The following is a 15880-nucleotide window of genomic DNA, read 5'->3' on the forward strand; positions in this document are numbered from 1 at the left end:
AAGGTGCTGTCTGCAGTGTTGTGGAAGCTGTTATTGATGAGCTTAGAGAATGAATGTTGGCTGTCTACTTCACATGGGTGCGAGGCAGGATGAGGAAGATCAGCCCTGATGAGTTTTAATGCTATCCTTACCCAAAGGTTTTCAAATGCCTTTTAAGCAGTAATCGCTGGCTGATTTTCCCCTCCATAGCTGGGAACCTGATGAAACTGATTGTAGCATTTGTCATTTCATTGCAAAGAAATAAATAACTTGCATTCATTAACATCTTCTACAATCTCAGGATATCCTACACCTTTCCAGTTAATTAAGTGCTTCTGAGTTGTAGCCACTGTTGTGGCACAACAAATAGGACAAGCAAATTCCTTACAGCAAGCTTCCCCCAACATTCAGGTTGAAAGAGGTTCCTTTCAGTTTTTCATGTTTCAACTACTTTCAACCTTTATCTGTTGTGTTATCAGAAGATCTTTGGCCTTTTAAAAATTATTTTAACAACCATCAACAAACACCACTTGTTAAAGTGACTTTGATTTCTAGAGGGTCATGCCTGCCTTTTATCAGTAATGGCATTGTCCTGAGAAACTCCTTCACTGCTTCATTTGACATCTCAGACACTCACGAAAATAACACAAAGTTCACATAACTCATACCCCAAGAATAAGTTTAAGAACTCCTAAATCACCTGTAACATGTTTCTATATTTACAATTCCTGGTTTTCTAGCCAAGTTGTTTTTGTTAAGTCTGAAGAAATGTTTCGAAGAGCACACACTTAATAAATGTTTAAAGTGATCTCTAACCATAGTACATCAATGTAATAGGATCTTTGTGACTATATCATTTCATACTCTGTATGTCTATGGTATTAAGCCATTTTTTTAATGTTTGAACTTTTGAGTAGAAATTGAAACTGTAAATAAATATGCATTGCCTTGGAATTTAAAGTAAATTAAGTGCATGTGTAAAACAGGTGGGTTTTTTTTGTTTAATCTAATCTATAGTATTATACAGAACAGGATAAACTGAAGAAATTCCTCCAATGGCAGACATAACTGCTTTATTAAATTACTGATGGGTGATGATAAGGAAACCTGGAAGACTTGATTTTCTCAGCCTTTACTGACTTTGTTGCAATCAAGTTAACAATTTTTCACAGGCTGAACCCCTTCAAAAGAATATAAAGCACATCATTCTCTGCAACAAGTACCTCTTCAGTTATGCTGGGTTTCTGCATTGACTCACTCGCACTTTTTCTATTGTCATGTTTTGTTTTCCCAGGAAAAGCCTTACCAGTGCTCAGAATGTAACAAGGCTTTTAGTCAGAAGAGGGGCCTGGATGAACATATGAGGACTCATACAGGAGAAAAACCATTCCAGTGTGATGTAAGTAGCTCAGTCTAATTTTAGAACATTGATCATACTACTAACAATCAAATAAGCACTTGTTCCAAGTATATAATGAATCAGATATGAACATTGTGAGTAGGAGCAGAAGTAGATCATTTGGTCCATCAAACTTGCTTGTCCAGCCAAGCAAATCATCTACATCGATGCTATTTTTACCCGCTATTTCCATGTCCTTTGATTTCATTGGCATTCGGAAGTCTATGGATTTCTGTCTTGAACATGCTAAACATGGTGCATCATTTCCCAGAACTGTCCTCAATAATTCCTTTCATCTCAGAATCTGGCCGGTGACTTTTCCAATTTATGTGAATTGCGTGTTAACTGTTGATAAGATTCTGTGCAACTATGTCACGTCATAAAATTAAGATTAAAAATGTACTCTAAGTTATGATTCTCGGATGTTATATTGTACCAGATGAATCTGATAAATTATTTTGTTGTTGGTGATGCAAGTGAAGAAGCTTTTGGCTGGCAATATCCAGATTGCTATTCAGTACTTTAACTTATTTGCAGATTCAATCAAGAAAGTAAACTAACTCAGCTTGAAAGGATTAGTAAATGTTTCATCTCAAATATATAATGAATAGGTGACATTAGATGACTTCACAAAGTCGTGTTAGTTATTCTCTTCAGTTAATGTAAAACATGAAAGGACTGTATGCAATCTACATGTTCCCAGTACTGAAGCCAAAATAAATTGTGTTCTCTCAGCAGGATGTATTGTTACATCAACATTCATTAAAGGCTCTCATTAAACTTGAATTTGTTGCTGATTGTGTAGCTGCAACTTTGATCCTAATTACCCGGGGAGCCAAATCTAAATACGTGATTTGAAATGGAACAACTGTTTATGATTACATTGACACACAGAAGTATAAGACAAAACTTACGTTCTACCAACCTTTCATTATCTGATGGGTTTTGTTTAGTCATGTACTTCCATTTATTCATAATGGGACAAGTACCATTATTGCCATTGTCAGCAAGGCTTTTAATGCACAATTAAAATCAGCGAGGCATGTACTTCATGAGAGACTTACATTAATGCTAGAGACTACAACCTCAAATACCCTGAATGATCTATCCGTTAACTCTTCAGATTTGTTGTCTACCTTTTGTGCTAAAGGAAACTGTATGTTTTTAAAAATGTGGAAGTTATATAGCAAGAAGCTTACATGAAATAGTGATTTCATTGACCTCACCCAAGTAGTATACAAGTCTGCCATTGAGAATTTCCAAGTCATTCTTTTGCTTTCTCTAACAAGACCATGAATTTGTCTGTTAGACAGAAGTAAAATAAATGGAAATAGAAAGAGCTGAAATGTTCTGAAGCAACACTCAACCTTTGCCCATCACCCATGGATAGTGGGGGCTTGTTTGCAGGGATTGTGGCCTCTGGTCACAAAGATGCTGAACATTGCAGGAGTAGAATCATAGAAACCTTGGTGTGGAAACAGGCCATTCTGCCCATTGAGTCGACACCGCCTGTTTGAAGAGCATCCCAACCAGACTCAATCCCATACTCCATCCCTGTAACCCAGCATTTCCCGTGGCTAATCCACCTAGCCTGCACATCCCTGGATACTATGGACAATTTAGCATGGCACGTCTTTGGACTGTGGAAGGAAACCGGAGCACCCAGATGAAACCCACACAGAGGATGTACAAACTCCATATAGACAGTCTCCCTAGGCTGGAATCAAATCTGGGTCGCTGCACTGTGAGGCAGCAGTGCTAACCACTGAGCCACTGTGCCACCTATAAGTCCCTTTCTTTTCAGAAATCTTGTGAGATGATGCCAAAGACATGTGTGCCAGAGCTCAGAGGAAGGAGTTTACCTCACCAGGTACACACCTCATCGATATGTTTACCATTTTCATCTAACAAGACTCTATTTGTGAATGTAATTAGAGTGGCCTGGAGTGCTAATTTGCCCTGTCAGTGCCTGATTGAGGAACTTGACATTAGGGAATTAGGATAACCAATCCCTGCCTCTGTTGCTGACCAACCCTGCTGTCATGACCCCCTTCCCAAGATCACATTCCCTCTGTTCCCTTCACCATCACTCACCTCTGTGTGGGTCCATCCTTCATCCAAGATCTCAGATACATGCAGTACTCGTAACAGCCACCATCACTCCAGTGGCACTGCTGAGTGCAGAAGGGCAGCTAGCTTCTGATTGACCAGTGGGTGAGGCTATGCTCAGCTAATTGCTTGAGTTGGAGAAGATGTATTATGGCTTGGCTGAGAGCCCACAGGATTCCACCTAGCAACCAGAAATTTTAACTTTGTATCTCTTCTCCGCACTTGCTGCATGGCCTGCATATTATTTCTATTTTCATATCAGTTAGAACTGGATTGTCTGAATGCTCTGTGCTGTAAACTCAAGGTTTGGGAATGAAATTAGATAGGCACTGACAATAATGCAGGGGCCATGATGTTCAATTAACTCTACATGTTGGACTTAATGCAGACAGAATGGTATCTTTGTGCCAGAGCAAATAAATGCTTTACTTCTCTCTCACAATGCTGCAAGCTTCATATCCATGCGTTACAGCTTCGGTACTTGTTTAATTGGGCACATTGCACAGCTTTCACTGACAGGTCTCCCTTTTTCTCGAAGTTAGTGCACAATTGAAGGCGGCAGGTACTAACTGGAAGACCAACATCAGTTTGGATATTGACACTGAATCTTTCTTCGAGGGTATATTGAAAATTGGATCTACACATTGTGTGACACGAGGAAAAACTTTGCTGCAGTTAGAATACTGAAGGATAGCGCTGGTGCCAGAGGATGAGATTACATCTGAGTTTTGATGCAAACAACTCAGGTGATCATTTCTGTGGGGCAGGTGATAAAGAAGGTGAGAAGGTACATGTTACAAAGTGCTTGGTAAATAGGGAACCACCCAGCAGTTGAAAAACACAGAATGGTCCTGAACTCACTTAACAAGCATTTGTGCTGAGTTTAAATGCTGTCTTTTCCAGTGCAGAAGTGGTGATTAACTACAGCAGCGCAGCTGTGGACGCACATACACTTCGGCATCAGATGATCGACTTCTCAGCTTCCATTGCATTAAAAATTTATTTTTGTTCCCCAACTATCTGAGTGGAGTATTAGAAGCTCAGAATGAAGCTGTGTAAGTTCAGGCTGCTGTCACCATGGCTGCAGAGAGCAGTGTTCAAAAGGGCTTGTGGGTCCTGACAGTAACCCGGCAATCGTATCCCATCACATATTACTAGAATGGCCCTGGAGAAGTGGCAGTGACTGCATTGTGAGGAACTCTGTTGTTCCCCCCTCAGTATAATCACACTCTCGCCATGAGCATTCCTCCAGAGCCCTCAATATTGTCTGTCAGCCACCTATCCAATCTCTCCCTGTGAAAGGCAGCAGGCTTCCACTAGCCCAGCTACAGTCAGTGGGGTAACGCTGGGCTAGAGCACTAGGATGGGCATACACACGTGCACAACACGGGAATAGACAGGAGTGATCAGTTTCTGTTGTTATTCATTATCACGTGATTACGTTCTAAATGTATTTTGGGGTGGTTACGTTTTGATGGCTTTTATTTTCAGTTGCAGTCCAGGGCACGTATGTTGGTCAGTGACAGAGAAAAGATGAGGAGTGTGAGATTGTTGGTGAAGTGGGGGGCAAGTGGATTTGCAGTTTCACTGACATTTCGCTCGAATCAGGTTATCCACATGCAAATGGTGGAGAAATGGGATGTTCAACTTTTTATTTTCTTTCCTTTGCTTCCCCCTCCATCCCTCTCCATCCAGCTGCTCTTCTCTTTGTTCCCGATCCTCACTTCTGTGGAGAGATGGCCACTAAGGGTTGTGTTCTGACTCTGGTGAAGCTGCGCAATATGCAGCAGATCACAGCACTCCACTGTGTTGCCCAGAGTGCTCTTGGCAGCAAATACATTTCAGTTTGCTCCTGGTCAGGCAGTGGGCCCACCTTGTGTCCGTGGGTTGGAAACTGGAGCCAGCAGTTACATTGTCACTGGACAGTCCTTGTCAGCCAGTGGCCACCCTTCAGCATCCGAGCTGCAGCTGGCATCGAAGACATGCACCCTGACTGCTGCCCAGAGGGTGGATTAACCTGTTTGAGACACTGCATATGGTCATGCTGCTACTGGCCATTGTGGTAATGGGATCCCTCTTCTTGCCGGAACCTGACTGCATTACAAAGCAGCTATGAGAAGCCTGCAAGCTGAGCAAACCGGCTCAACTCTTGTCGGCTAATCTTTTGGAAAGAGTGACTGAAATGAACTTATTTCTGGTTGAACAGAGAGCTTCAGTGACCACTGCCTTATTGCGGACAGTGGAGGGAAGACTGTGAGACACTGCCTGTACCTGCTGTATCTGCTTGAAGTGTCAGCTGCATTTAAAAAACATCATACTGAGATCACCTGCACAGCCACTGACAATACTGCCTTATCCTGTTCTGTGGTTAGAGTCAAGTGCTGCAAAGATGCATCCTGATCGATTGCTCTCTATTGAGATTCTGCGAATGATTTGCTCCATGAACACCCCTAGCTATTCATAATTCAGTCAAAGAAAGGTGGCTGCAAGCTACCCCAAGCTGGGAGTGGTCGGCATTGCCGCACCATCTAACAGCCTCTGGTTGTTCTCCTGGTCATGCTGCTTTGTAAAGGGAATGCCAGCTAGTGCACCTCTGTCCCAGAGCAACCAGTATGTAACCTACACATTAACAAAAATAAAGTAGTGCAATGTGCACCCTGCCATTCTTTGCAAACAATAGTGGAAAGTGCCAATTGTAACAGCAGCAATAAGAAGCCCTCCAGCACCCTGTAAGTAGTTGACTATCCACTGACAGAGTCCTGGTGGTGATAGCAGTAATGGCCTTCTTCCTTAAAGCTGTGTGCGCTTAAAAGGGATTGGTGCATTGGAATGACAGAGTTGATATCAAAGTAGTACTCCATGTTTCTTGACGTCATGATTTATCTGCTGTGCATAGTTACTGCACATGTTCACAGTATGTACAGCAGAACCTCGATTATCCAAATGACACAGGCGGGGAGTATTTTGTTTGGATACTCGAATGTTCGGATAATTGAATGCTGGATATCACAGTTTAGCCAAGCATCTGGACCTTACAGTCTTGTTCGGATAATCCGAAATGCAGATAATCGACGTTCGGATAATCGAGGTTCCTCCGTAACACTAGTGCCAATGCCAAAGATTTTGCATCACAAGTGTGCACGTGGGTCCAAGTCCCATCCTGAACTCGGAGCAAACTCTTAACACCCTGTAACCGCTCTTGCTGAACTACGACATCAGCTAAATGCATTACATTCAGCAATGTAATCCTTAACATCTTTATTCCAAGCTTTTTATGACCTGAACAGAATTAACGCCGTTATCAGAGATGCAAAGCAGATATCCAAGCAATTTTTTTTCCCCACTGACTATTTATTTCTATTGCTGGAAGAACTCAGAAAAAAAAACACTCCCTTTTATTTTTACAAACTCACATTTAGAACATTTGACTCTATTTAACAATAAGTAGTTGTTTGATGTGCTGCCAGTTTCCCAAATTGTAGGTTGAGAAGATGCACGCCTTATCATTTTGGTTTTCAGAAACGCTTGACCACGGTCCCTTTTGGGGTGTGATTGGTTTGGTGTGGTGAAAAGCGAACTGCAGTCCAGTAAAGAGTCTGTGTGTTCCTTACGGCATTGTAATTTAGTTGGTTTCAAGTGGCATCATGTTCGGCACAGACCAGGTGGGACGCTGGGTCTGTTCCTTTGCTGCATTGTTCTGTGTTCTTAACTGGTTGTCCGAACGTGGAAGTGGATGCATTCAATTTATAGCAGGCACTTGTCGGAAGGCAATTCATATGCTACTTGTTGATTAGATCAGGAGCAGCATTAGTACAGACCTGCAAGTGTGCATGTCTGCAATTGAAAGGCTGTTAGCTGGTGCAAAGTCTCAGAAACTGTCTCAAGGCTTTGCTTCTTACTGACGCTCATATCTGTAGTATCACAAAACTGAAAAAGATGTTAAAAAGTGAAGAATTTGAAAAATGTTGGGAAATTATGAATAACATAATTGCTATATGCTTCTAAAGCTATTCAACAAATAAGGTGGGATTGTCACTTGATAAATGTGGTGGGAAGGACAAATAATTGAAAAAGTACGCACTGCACATCAGAAATCAAGCTCTGTTCAAGAATGTCCACAAGCGATCTACCTGTCCTGCCACCAACTGAGGCCATCAAGTACTTAACTAGTCACATTTAAAGGGCCTCTACCCTGGATATTTCTACTTGCCCAACAGCTGGGAAAAGTGGCTGACTTTATGAATGGCAAACCAGGATTTTCTGTCTGCTGAGTTGGGGTGGGGCAATCTTCCACTTGCCCCATTCTGGGGTCAATTGAAGGCACAGTCAGAGGGTAAGAAGGTGCCCTTGGCTTCAAACTACGATACCTCTCACCATACAATCATTATCCCCCCACTTCCCAAAAGTCCCATCTTCTCATCTGAGTAGCATCAGTCTCCAGCAACTGCCTCCAAGTCCCAGTGACTGTCGGCCTCTGATTGTCCAGTCCTGTCACTTCAGTGACAAGGTTCCAGATAGGCCACAAGCCTAACAGACAGCACTTAATTGACTGTTTGGTTGGATTGTGATCTAATCAATTTTCTCACTGAAGGGCTTGAGGGTGTTGGTCATCGCTGAAAACAACCACCCGCACATTTAAAGCAAAAAATATTAAATGTCCACCACATTGCAAAGAAGATCCAACTCATCAGCTTGGCCTGATAAATGGCAAGTAATACCTCATTCAACTGCCAAAAGTGCCAAGCATCTCCAAGAGGGAATCTCACCATCTCCCATTAACATTCAATGGCATTGCCATCACTGAATCCCTTACCCTTCATCTTGTCATCCACATTGATCAGAAACATAACTTCACCAATCACATAGATACTATGTCTATAAGAGCAGATCAGAGATTGCGTGTTCTGCGGCAAGTGACTCATCTCTTTACTCAGTCTCCCCAACATCTATAAGGCATAAGTTGGAAATGTAGTGGACTCTGCATAGATAATTCAGCACGCAAGAAGTTCAGCATCATTCAGGGAATAGTAATTGGCTGGTTTACTATCCATGATCAGTATTCAGGTCCTCTGCCAGTGCTAGCAATTCTCAAGATACAATGCAGCGAATGATCGAGGCATCTTCAACAAAATCTCCCAAACCAGCAACATCTGCCACCTGGAATATCCAGGGCAACAAATGTATGGAAATACTGTGAGCTGCCAGCTGGTGTCCTCGGCATCTCTGCTAAGCTACACAGCGAACCTACGTGCTGTGGTCCAAGAACGCAGCTCACTGCCACCTTGTCGAGGACAGTTAGAGAAGGGCAATAAATGTTGATATTGCCAGAAATGTACATACCACGTAAGTGACTTTTTTTAAAAAAAAGACATTGGGACAAGTTTTTTTTAGATTTCTTTTTCTATCACTGCCAAATGGGAACTGGAGAAATCAGACTATGCAAGGTTTTGTCTCCTGGTGTGCAGAATGGGTTTCTTGTCAAGATTTTATTCTCTTGCATAGAATCTTTGGGAGCTTCTTTCTATATTAAAAAAAATGCAAATAAAGGCAATTGGATTTAGCCTTCGATTTTCCAAAATTGTTGTCCTCTTTAACTCTTCCAATTTTAAAATGAGCTGTCAAAACTGGCAGGATGTGTAAAGGAAGCATAAAATGGTTTATGCACAATTTTATTTTGCAAAATGTAGGGGTTCTGCACTGTGTGTTTGTGTAGTTCCATAATGGGATATTATATAGAGTCAGTGAGAAAAGGTTTAGAGAATTATTTTAAGGATCAACATCCACTCTACACCTAATGAAGCAACTTTAATGGCAGTTACTTCCCTTAATAAAAACAAAATACAATGGATTCTGGAAATCTTAAAAAAAACAAAAAGTGCTGGAGAAACTCAGCATTTCTGGCATCATCTGTGGAGAGAGAAATAGAATTAACATTTTGAATCTGGTATGACTCTTCTTCAGAGCCTGAAGAACTTCAAAACAAGAGTTCTGAGAAGTAGAATCATCTTGCACTTGAAACATCAACTTTGTTTTTCTCTCCACGGATGATGTCAGATCTGCTGAGTTTCTCCAGCATTTTCTGTGTTTGTTATTTCCCTTAACTCTTTTGCCTCACCTTTGTCTTTTTCTATTTTGGCCTTGGGACATTTACAAGATCCGATGATTTGTAGCTCACAACATGTTACGCAGTGTTTAGTCGGGTCATTATTTTTGGTCTTCTTTATCTGAATTGACTGCCCTTTTTACCACATTGCTAGGGTTAACCAAAAAAGGAATGACAGCTGAATCAACATGTTCACCTCCAGGCCTGTCATTGGCTTTGCCTCCTTCCTGCTGTTTCATTTACCAGATGCTACCTCATCAAGCCACCCCCCCATCTGTGTTCTATGTAATCTGTCTCTCTGTGCTGGTATTCGCAAATGTTTTTGAGAATTATGCCGAGTGCTGGCTTGTTCTGGAGCACTGAAAGTTCTAGCAGGTATTCTGCCAGAACAACAGGAGAGGAAATCAGTTTCATTGCTAATTTCGCTATGTATCTATGCACAGAGTCTGATCCAGTATTTTGATTAGATTAGATTAGATTACTTACAGTGTGGAAACAGGCCCTTCGGCCCAACAAGTCCACACCGGCCCGCCGAAGCGCAACCCACCCATACCCCTACATTTACTCCTTACCTAACACTGCGGGCAATTTAGCATGGCCAATTCACCTGACCCGCACATCTTTGTGACAGTGGGAGGAAACCGGAGGACCCGGAGGAAACCCACGCAGACACGGGGAGAACGTGCAAACTCCACACAGTCAGTCGCCTGAGTCGGGAATTGAACCCGGGTCTCAGGCGCTGTGAGGCAGCAGTGCTAACCACTGTGCCACCGTGCCGCCCACAACTTTGCTTGGGTATATTTGTGGGTATATTTCGTTGACGTGAATAATGAAGAACAAGGTGCAATTAGGACAATGTGGTACAAGGCTGAACTGGAAGGAAACTGTGGCATTGCCTTTCTTTATCTCCTCAAAGCTCTCAGACAGAGACATGGAAGTGGCAATCTCAATGGCATATCATTTCTTGACCTTTTGTCAATTGGTCTGCTCTTTTCCTTTCTAGGAATGATGTTTCCACTTCACTCATCGGGAAGACCCTTGTCTACCAGCACATAGACAATTTGAGAATGAGTGTGCTTGATTTAGTTAAATTGGTTGAAATTTGGTTGCCATTTGCATTGAAAATCGACATTTACTTGTGATAATCCATGATCCTCTCAGTCAGGAAGTTACACATTATAAACTGCATTAGCCTGCAAGGATAGTCTGTGACATGATATCTTGGTTTTAGGATACCATATGGTGATATATATGTGCCCAATGTGATTTCCAAGTCATTGGATGAAGTGAGGTACAAAAGTTCATGTAAAAGATAAGGGCTCATGCAGCTAGGTGTAATAATCTGTCCACCTGGCACGACGTTAGCTGCAGAAGTAGGCCATTCAGGCATCAAGTCTGTCCCACTAGGACTATGGCTGATCTCCTAATCTCAGTTCCACATTCCTACCTGTTCCCCATAACCTTTGATTGCCTTCCCGATCAAAAGATCCATCTAACTCAGCTTAGGAACTCAACCTCAACAGCTTTTTGCAGGAAATTTCCACAGATTCAGAGCCCTGTGAGATAAGAAATCCCTCCTGACATTGCTATTTTAACAGTATGATCTCATATTCTAAGATTATGCCCTCTGGTCCTAGACTCTCCCACAACCTTTCTGTATCTAATCTGTCAAGTTCCCTAATATTCTTGCCTGTTTCAATAAATTTACCTCTCAATTTTCTATATTCCAATAAGTACAGGCCCAGACCATACCTGGTATCAGCCACATGCCCCTTCTCTGGACTGCCGTCAATGCTAGTATGTCTATCCTAAGAACAGTTTACAATATTCCAGCTGTTGTCTGACTAGTGCTTGGTATAGTTTTAGCAAAATCATGCTAGTCTTGCACTTCATTTCTTTGAAGTTAAGGCCAACATTCCATTTCGCTATGACCCACTGAACTTGCATGTTAGATTTTTGTGATTTAACAATGGGGATTCCCACATCCCCCTGTTCTGTAGCTTTCTGCATTGTTTAACCATTTAAATAAAATTCAGCTCCTATATTCTTCCTGCCAAAGTGTGTAACCTCACATTTCTCTACATTATATTTCATCTGCCAAGTTTTGGCCCATTTAATTAAATCCTGAAGGTATTTTTTTCTGTTCGAAGTGAGAAAGATCCTACGGATATCCTCTCAATTTTGCAAACATTTGCTCCTGAAGCATTGCCCTTAAATCAAATCAACATTTTAAAAACTCTTTCATGGGGATATGCATTGTAGGCAAGCCAACTGTTGTCTCACACCAATTTGAGAAAGTGGTGGTGATTCGCCATCTTGAATGGCTATAGTCTGTGTGATGTAGCTGATCATTTATTTGATCGTTTGTGCGCTTTGGTGTTTGTGTTACTTAGTTGTGCATTTGCTGTCCATATTTCCATAAAAAAACAAACAGGACTAGCTATACTTCAAAAGTAGTTCATTGGCTGTAAAATGCTTTGAAACATCCTGAAAGATTCCAAAGAGGATTTGGGCTTGTTAAAATACTGCTTGCAAAACTCAGCCACATGTTTTGAATGAACAGTAGCTTCTTCATCTTATTAAACTTGCCTCCTAGATGCATATGCCTGAGTCCCATGCTTATATTTAAATGTGATCTCCATTCCTGTCTTTCTGGGATTTCGCTTTAACTCTTTGATAACTCTAATGCCAGGAAGCTCTGGACCCTCTTTGCTATTTTGATTTGTGTGCAGCCTGTTCTGTCTTCCATTTCCTTACAATATTGCAACTTGTAGTAAATTCAACTGGACGTTTATGCCTCCAAGAGGAAATCTGAAAGTTGTGAAATCAAGCTAACCTCTTTATGACTTAAATGCTGCTTTTTGCCCATGAGATCATCACTGCAGTGGCAAATATTTGATACCAGTTTTCATAAGATACAGATATTTGATGCAGATATTGATCATTTCAATAATAGGAGTACTGCATTGAACCTCTCTGGTTAAATTTATGTACAGCTGTAAGACTACCCTATAGGAATATCCATTATACAAGTGACTGTTGAAAACTATCATCTTTATTTAATCATATAGTACTCTATTTTATTATTGATTTTCCAGACTATCAATGTTAATTCAAATGCTTTCGTATTTTTCATGCCACTTTAAGAGCTGCTATTTATTTAATATCGATAGCTAAAATAAAATAATAAACAAATGAGTTAACTAGTTCATAATTGTTCGCATAAAGTCCTCTTTTTAAGTAATGCATTAAGCAATGTTTATTGCTCCATGCTGATTATTATAATTTGAGTAAAATAAATCTCATCAATAATGATTGCCCAGAGAAATATGTCTGGAATATTTTACTCATCTGAAGCTTACAGAAAGAAAAGAAACAAAAAAAAAATCAGTTATTTAATCCCCAATATGTATGCCTACTTTAAAAAGTTTTGAAGTCATACAACAATCACTTTTGGGGTCGAAGAGTGTCGCGCTGGAAAAGCACAGCAAGTCAGGGAGCATCTGAGGAGCAGGAGAGTCGTTGTTCCAGGCTGAAGCTTTTCATCATTCCTGCTCCTTGGACGTTGCCTAACCTGCTGTCGGGTTCCAGTGCCACACGTTTTGACTCTCATCTCCAGCATCTGCAGTCCTCATTTTCTCCAACAATCACTTTTGCCAAGTAACTTGCAAAGGAACTGAGGGAATTTTAGGTTCCTTTCAGGTTACGGAAAAGTGGTTTGAATTACCACACTGACAGATATATTTGTTGGAATGCAGATGCAAAGGAATTGCAGCATCCATCCATTTTGCTTGCCCCCACCTCAAACACAATAATTTATCATCAGCATCTATGCAGTATTGATCAATATCACACCAATTTGTTCCTTGCAACCAGTCAATCGCCCATCAAAATTTTAATTGAGCAATGATTCAGGAAATGGCAGCAGTGCAGAAAAAGTTCATTTGTTTTATCGAATCTGCACCGACCCTCTAAAGAAAGTCCCACTCAGACCCCACCCCATTCCTGTAACCCCACAGTTACTATGACTAATCCACCCAGCCTGCACATCCCTGGACATGAAAGGGGAATTTAGCATGGCCAATCCACCTAGCCTGCACATCTTTGGACTGTGGAAGCCAGAGCACCCAATGGAAACTCACACAGACATAGGGAGAACATGTAAACTCAAGCAGCATGGTGGCTCAGTGGTTAGCACTGCTGCCTCTCAAACCAGGGACCTGGGTTCAATTCCCGCCTCGGTGACTGTCTGTGTGGAGTTTGCACATTTTTCCCGTGTCTGAGTGGATTTCCTCTGGGTGGTCTAGTTTCTTCCCACAGTACAAAGATGTGCAGGTTAGGTGAATTGGCCATTCTAAATTGCTCATAGTGTCTAGGGATATGTAGGTCAGGTGCATTAGTCAGGAGTAAATGTTGAGTAATAGGGTAGGGGAATGGGTCCGGGTGGGTTACTCTTTGGAGATCGATGTGGACTTGTTGGGCTGCAAGGATTCTATGATTCTGCCCAGACTATGACCCAAAACTGAGATTAAACCTGGATTCTGGAGCTGTGAGACATCTGGACTGCCCCATACCATACCCTTGTATCTGAATTAAATCTATAACACTGTACAACCAAATGATTTTAAAAACGAGAAACAGTTTGTTGTCTTTCCATGTGCTCACTGCAAACTCATTTTTAAAAAACGCCAAAATTAATAGAAAAAAAATGCCTGAATTACCAGCAACACTGAATTATTTTGATAGAAATCAATCCTGTCGTAATTGTTGGGATTCCAAACCTGCACATGGAAATAAAACATTCTTTGGTTTCTTTTTCTTAGATCCTGTGCAATTGTAGTGACTGAAACTCATTCGTTGATGCTCTACTCACCATCTAATGTACCTTTGTTGTTCCCTATATTGGGTTTGAACAAAGTTATGTTGGGTCGCTTTCTTTCACTGATCTCTTTTGTTTCCTCATTATTTCAGGTCTGTGACTTGTCATTCAGCCTAAAAAAAATGCTGATTAGGCACAAACTGACCCACAACCCAAATCGGCCAATGGCAGAATGCCAGCTCTGTCACAAAAAGTTTACAAGAAATGACTACCTCAAGGTTCATATGGAGAACGTGCACGGAGAGACGGACAGTTGAACCTCTAGTTTTCACATTCCATCAGAGAACTTCAAAATTCCTGGAGCTCGGACAATTTATTACTCAGTGCAGTGGTTGACTGCAGATGTCAGTGTTACTGGAATACTTTGCCCTCCAGAAACGTCTGAGTTACAAACTATTATCCAACAGCTAATATGTTTTAGTTTAATGAAAATGACAGCATGGGAGATGTGCAGAGTTTAAAATTCCATCTTTCAAAATATGTTTAAATTACAATTGGTAATCCACTGTGGACCTATCATGCAAAAATTTCCATAACCTGTATACTCTTCATTTTAGTAACGGTTGACTGATTAAATACTGACACTTTGTAATTGTTACTCTTGAGTGTAAACAGTACCAGAGGATTTTGTTCTCCTGTGCCGGAAATCTTTTATTACAGGTTTCAGATCATGTACTGCAAGGCAGAGAAACATTTCTTTTTACCAATAATAGTTATTTATGTCACAAGAAACTTTATAACTGTAGCAGCACAAATTAACAAAATATATATTTCTTGGTATTCTTCAAATAAAATTAGAAAAATGAAATTTAATTCTATGCCTTCCATTTCTTCTCTTTCCCTTTTTCTAAGTTTGTTGGTTCATTTTCTGTTATTTCTTATATAGTTACCACTTTGTAACTGTAATTTGACATTTTTATGCTCTGATGTTGTTTGTACTGATAGTTTAAGTACTTAGATTCTTGCTTTCTATCACCAAGCACACATTAATGAAATCTAACCCCCAATCAACTAAACCAAAACTCCCTTATAGTCAGTCAAACGCTGAGCATCGATGTTTGACTTTGACCAATCTTTGGAATAATCAGATTAAGCTTTAATGTAATACTTAGCAAATTTTGAAAGCTTAACGTAGCTGAAGCACTTGAGGAGATGATTCCTATCATCATTATCTTAATCGTAGTGGGCCATGTTGTATCAAACAAACACTTGCTTGTATTATGTTTAGGCAGATTTGGTTGAGAAGTCTTTGCTTCAAATTTTAGCCTGGACTGCCTCAAACAAAAATGCATGCCTTTGTTTAGATCATCATTAAAAAGGGACTGCTGGTGGCATGTGTATGTTTTTTGCAGGAGAGCAAAAACAAATCCTCTTCATAACCATTGTCCACTGAAATCATCAAATACAAATG

At 40.8% G+C, this 15880-nt stretch overlaps 1 protein-coding gene across 2 annotated transcripts in view; it reads left to right on the forward strand.

Annotated features, from left to right (window-relative positions):
- Nucleotides 1–15277, forward strand: part of prdm5 (PR domain containing 5) — a 328285-nt gene extending 313008 nt beyond the window's left edge. For both annotated transcript variants that reach the window (XM_060832359.1, XM_060832368.1), the window contains 2 exons: nucleotides 1274–1378; nucleotides 14562–15277. In XM_060832359.1, coding sequence (XP_060688342.1) covers nucleotides 1274–1378; nucleotides 14562–14726 — 270 coding nt within the window. In that variant the 3' untranslated portion in view covers nucleotides 14727–15277. The remainder of the gene's footprint in view (nucleotides 1–1273; nucleotides 1379–14561) is intronic.
- The last annotated feature ends 603 nt before the right edge of the window (nucleotides 15278–15880 follow it).

Source organism: Hemiscyllium ocellatum, chromosome 1, assembly GCF_020745735.1.
Source record: "Hemiscyllium ocellatum isolate sHemOce1 chromosome 1, sHemOce1.pat.X.cur, whole genome shotgun sequence".
Classification (NCBI taxonomy): Eukaryota; Metazoa; Chordata; class Chondrichthyes; order Orectolobiformes; family Hemiscylliidae; genus Hemiscyllium; species Hemiscyllium ocellatum.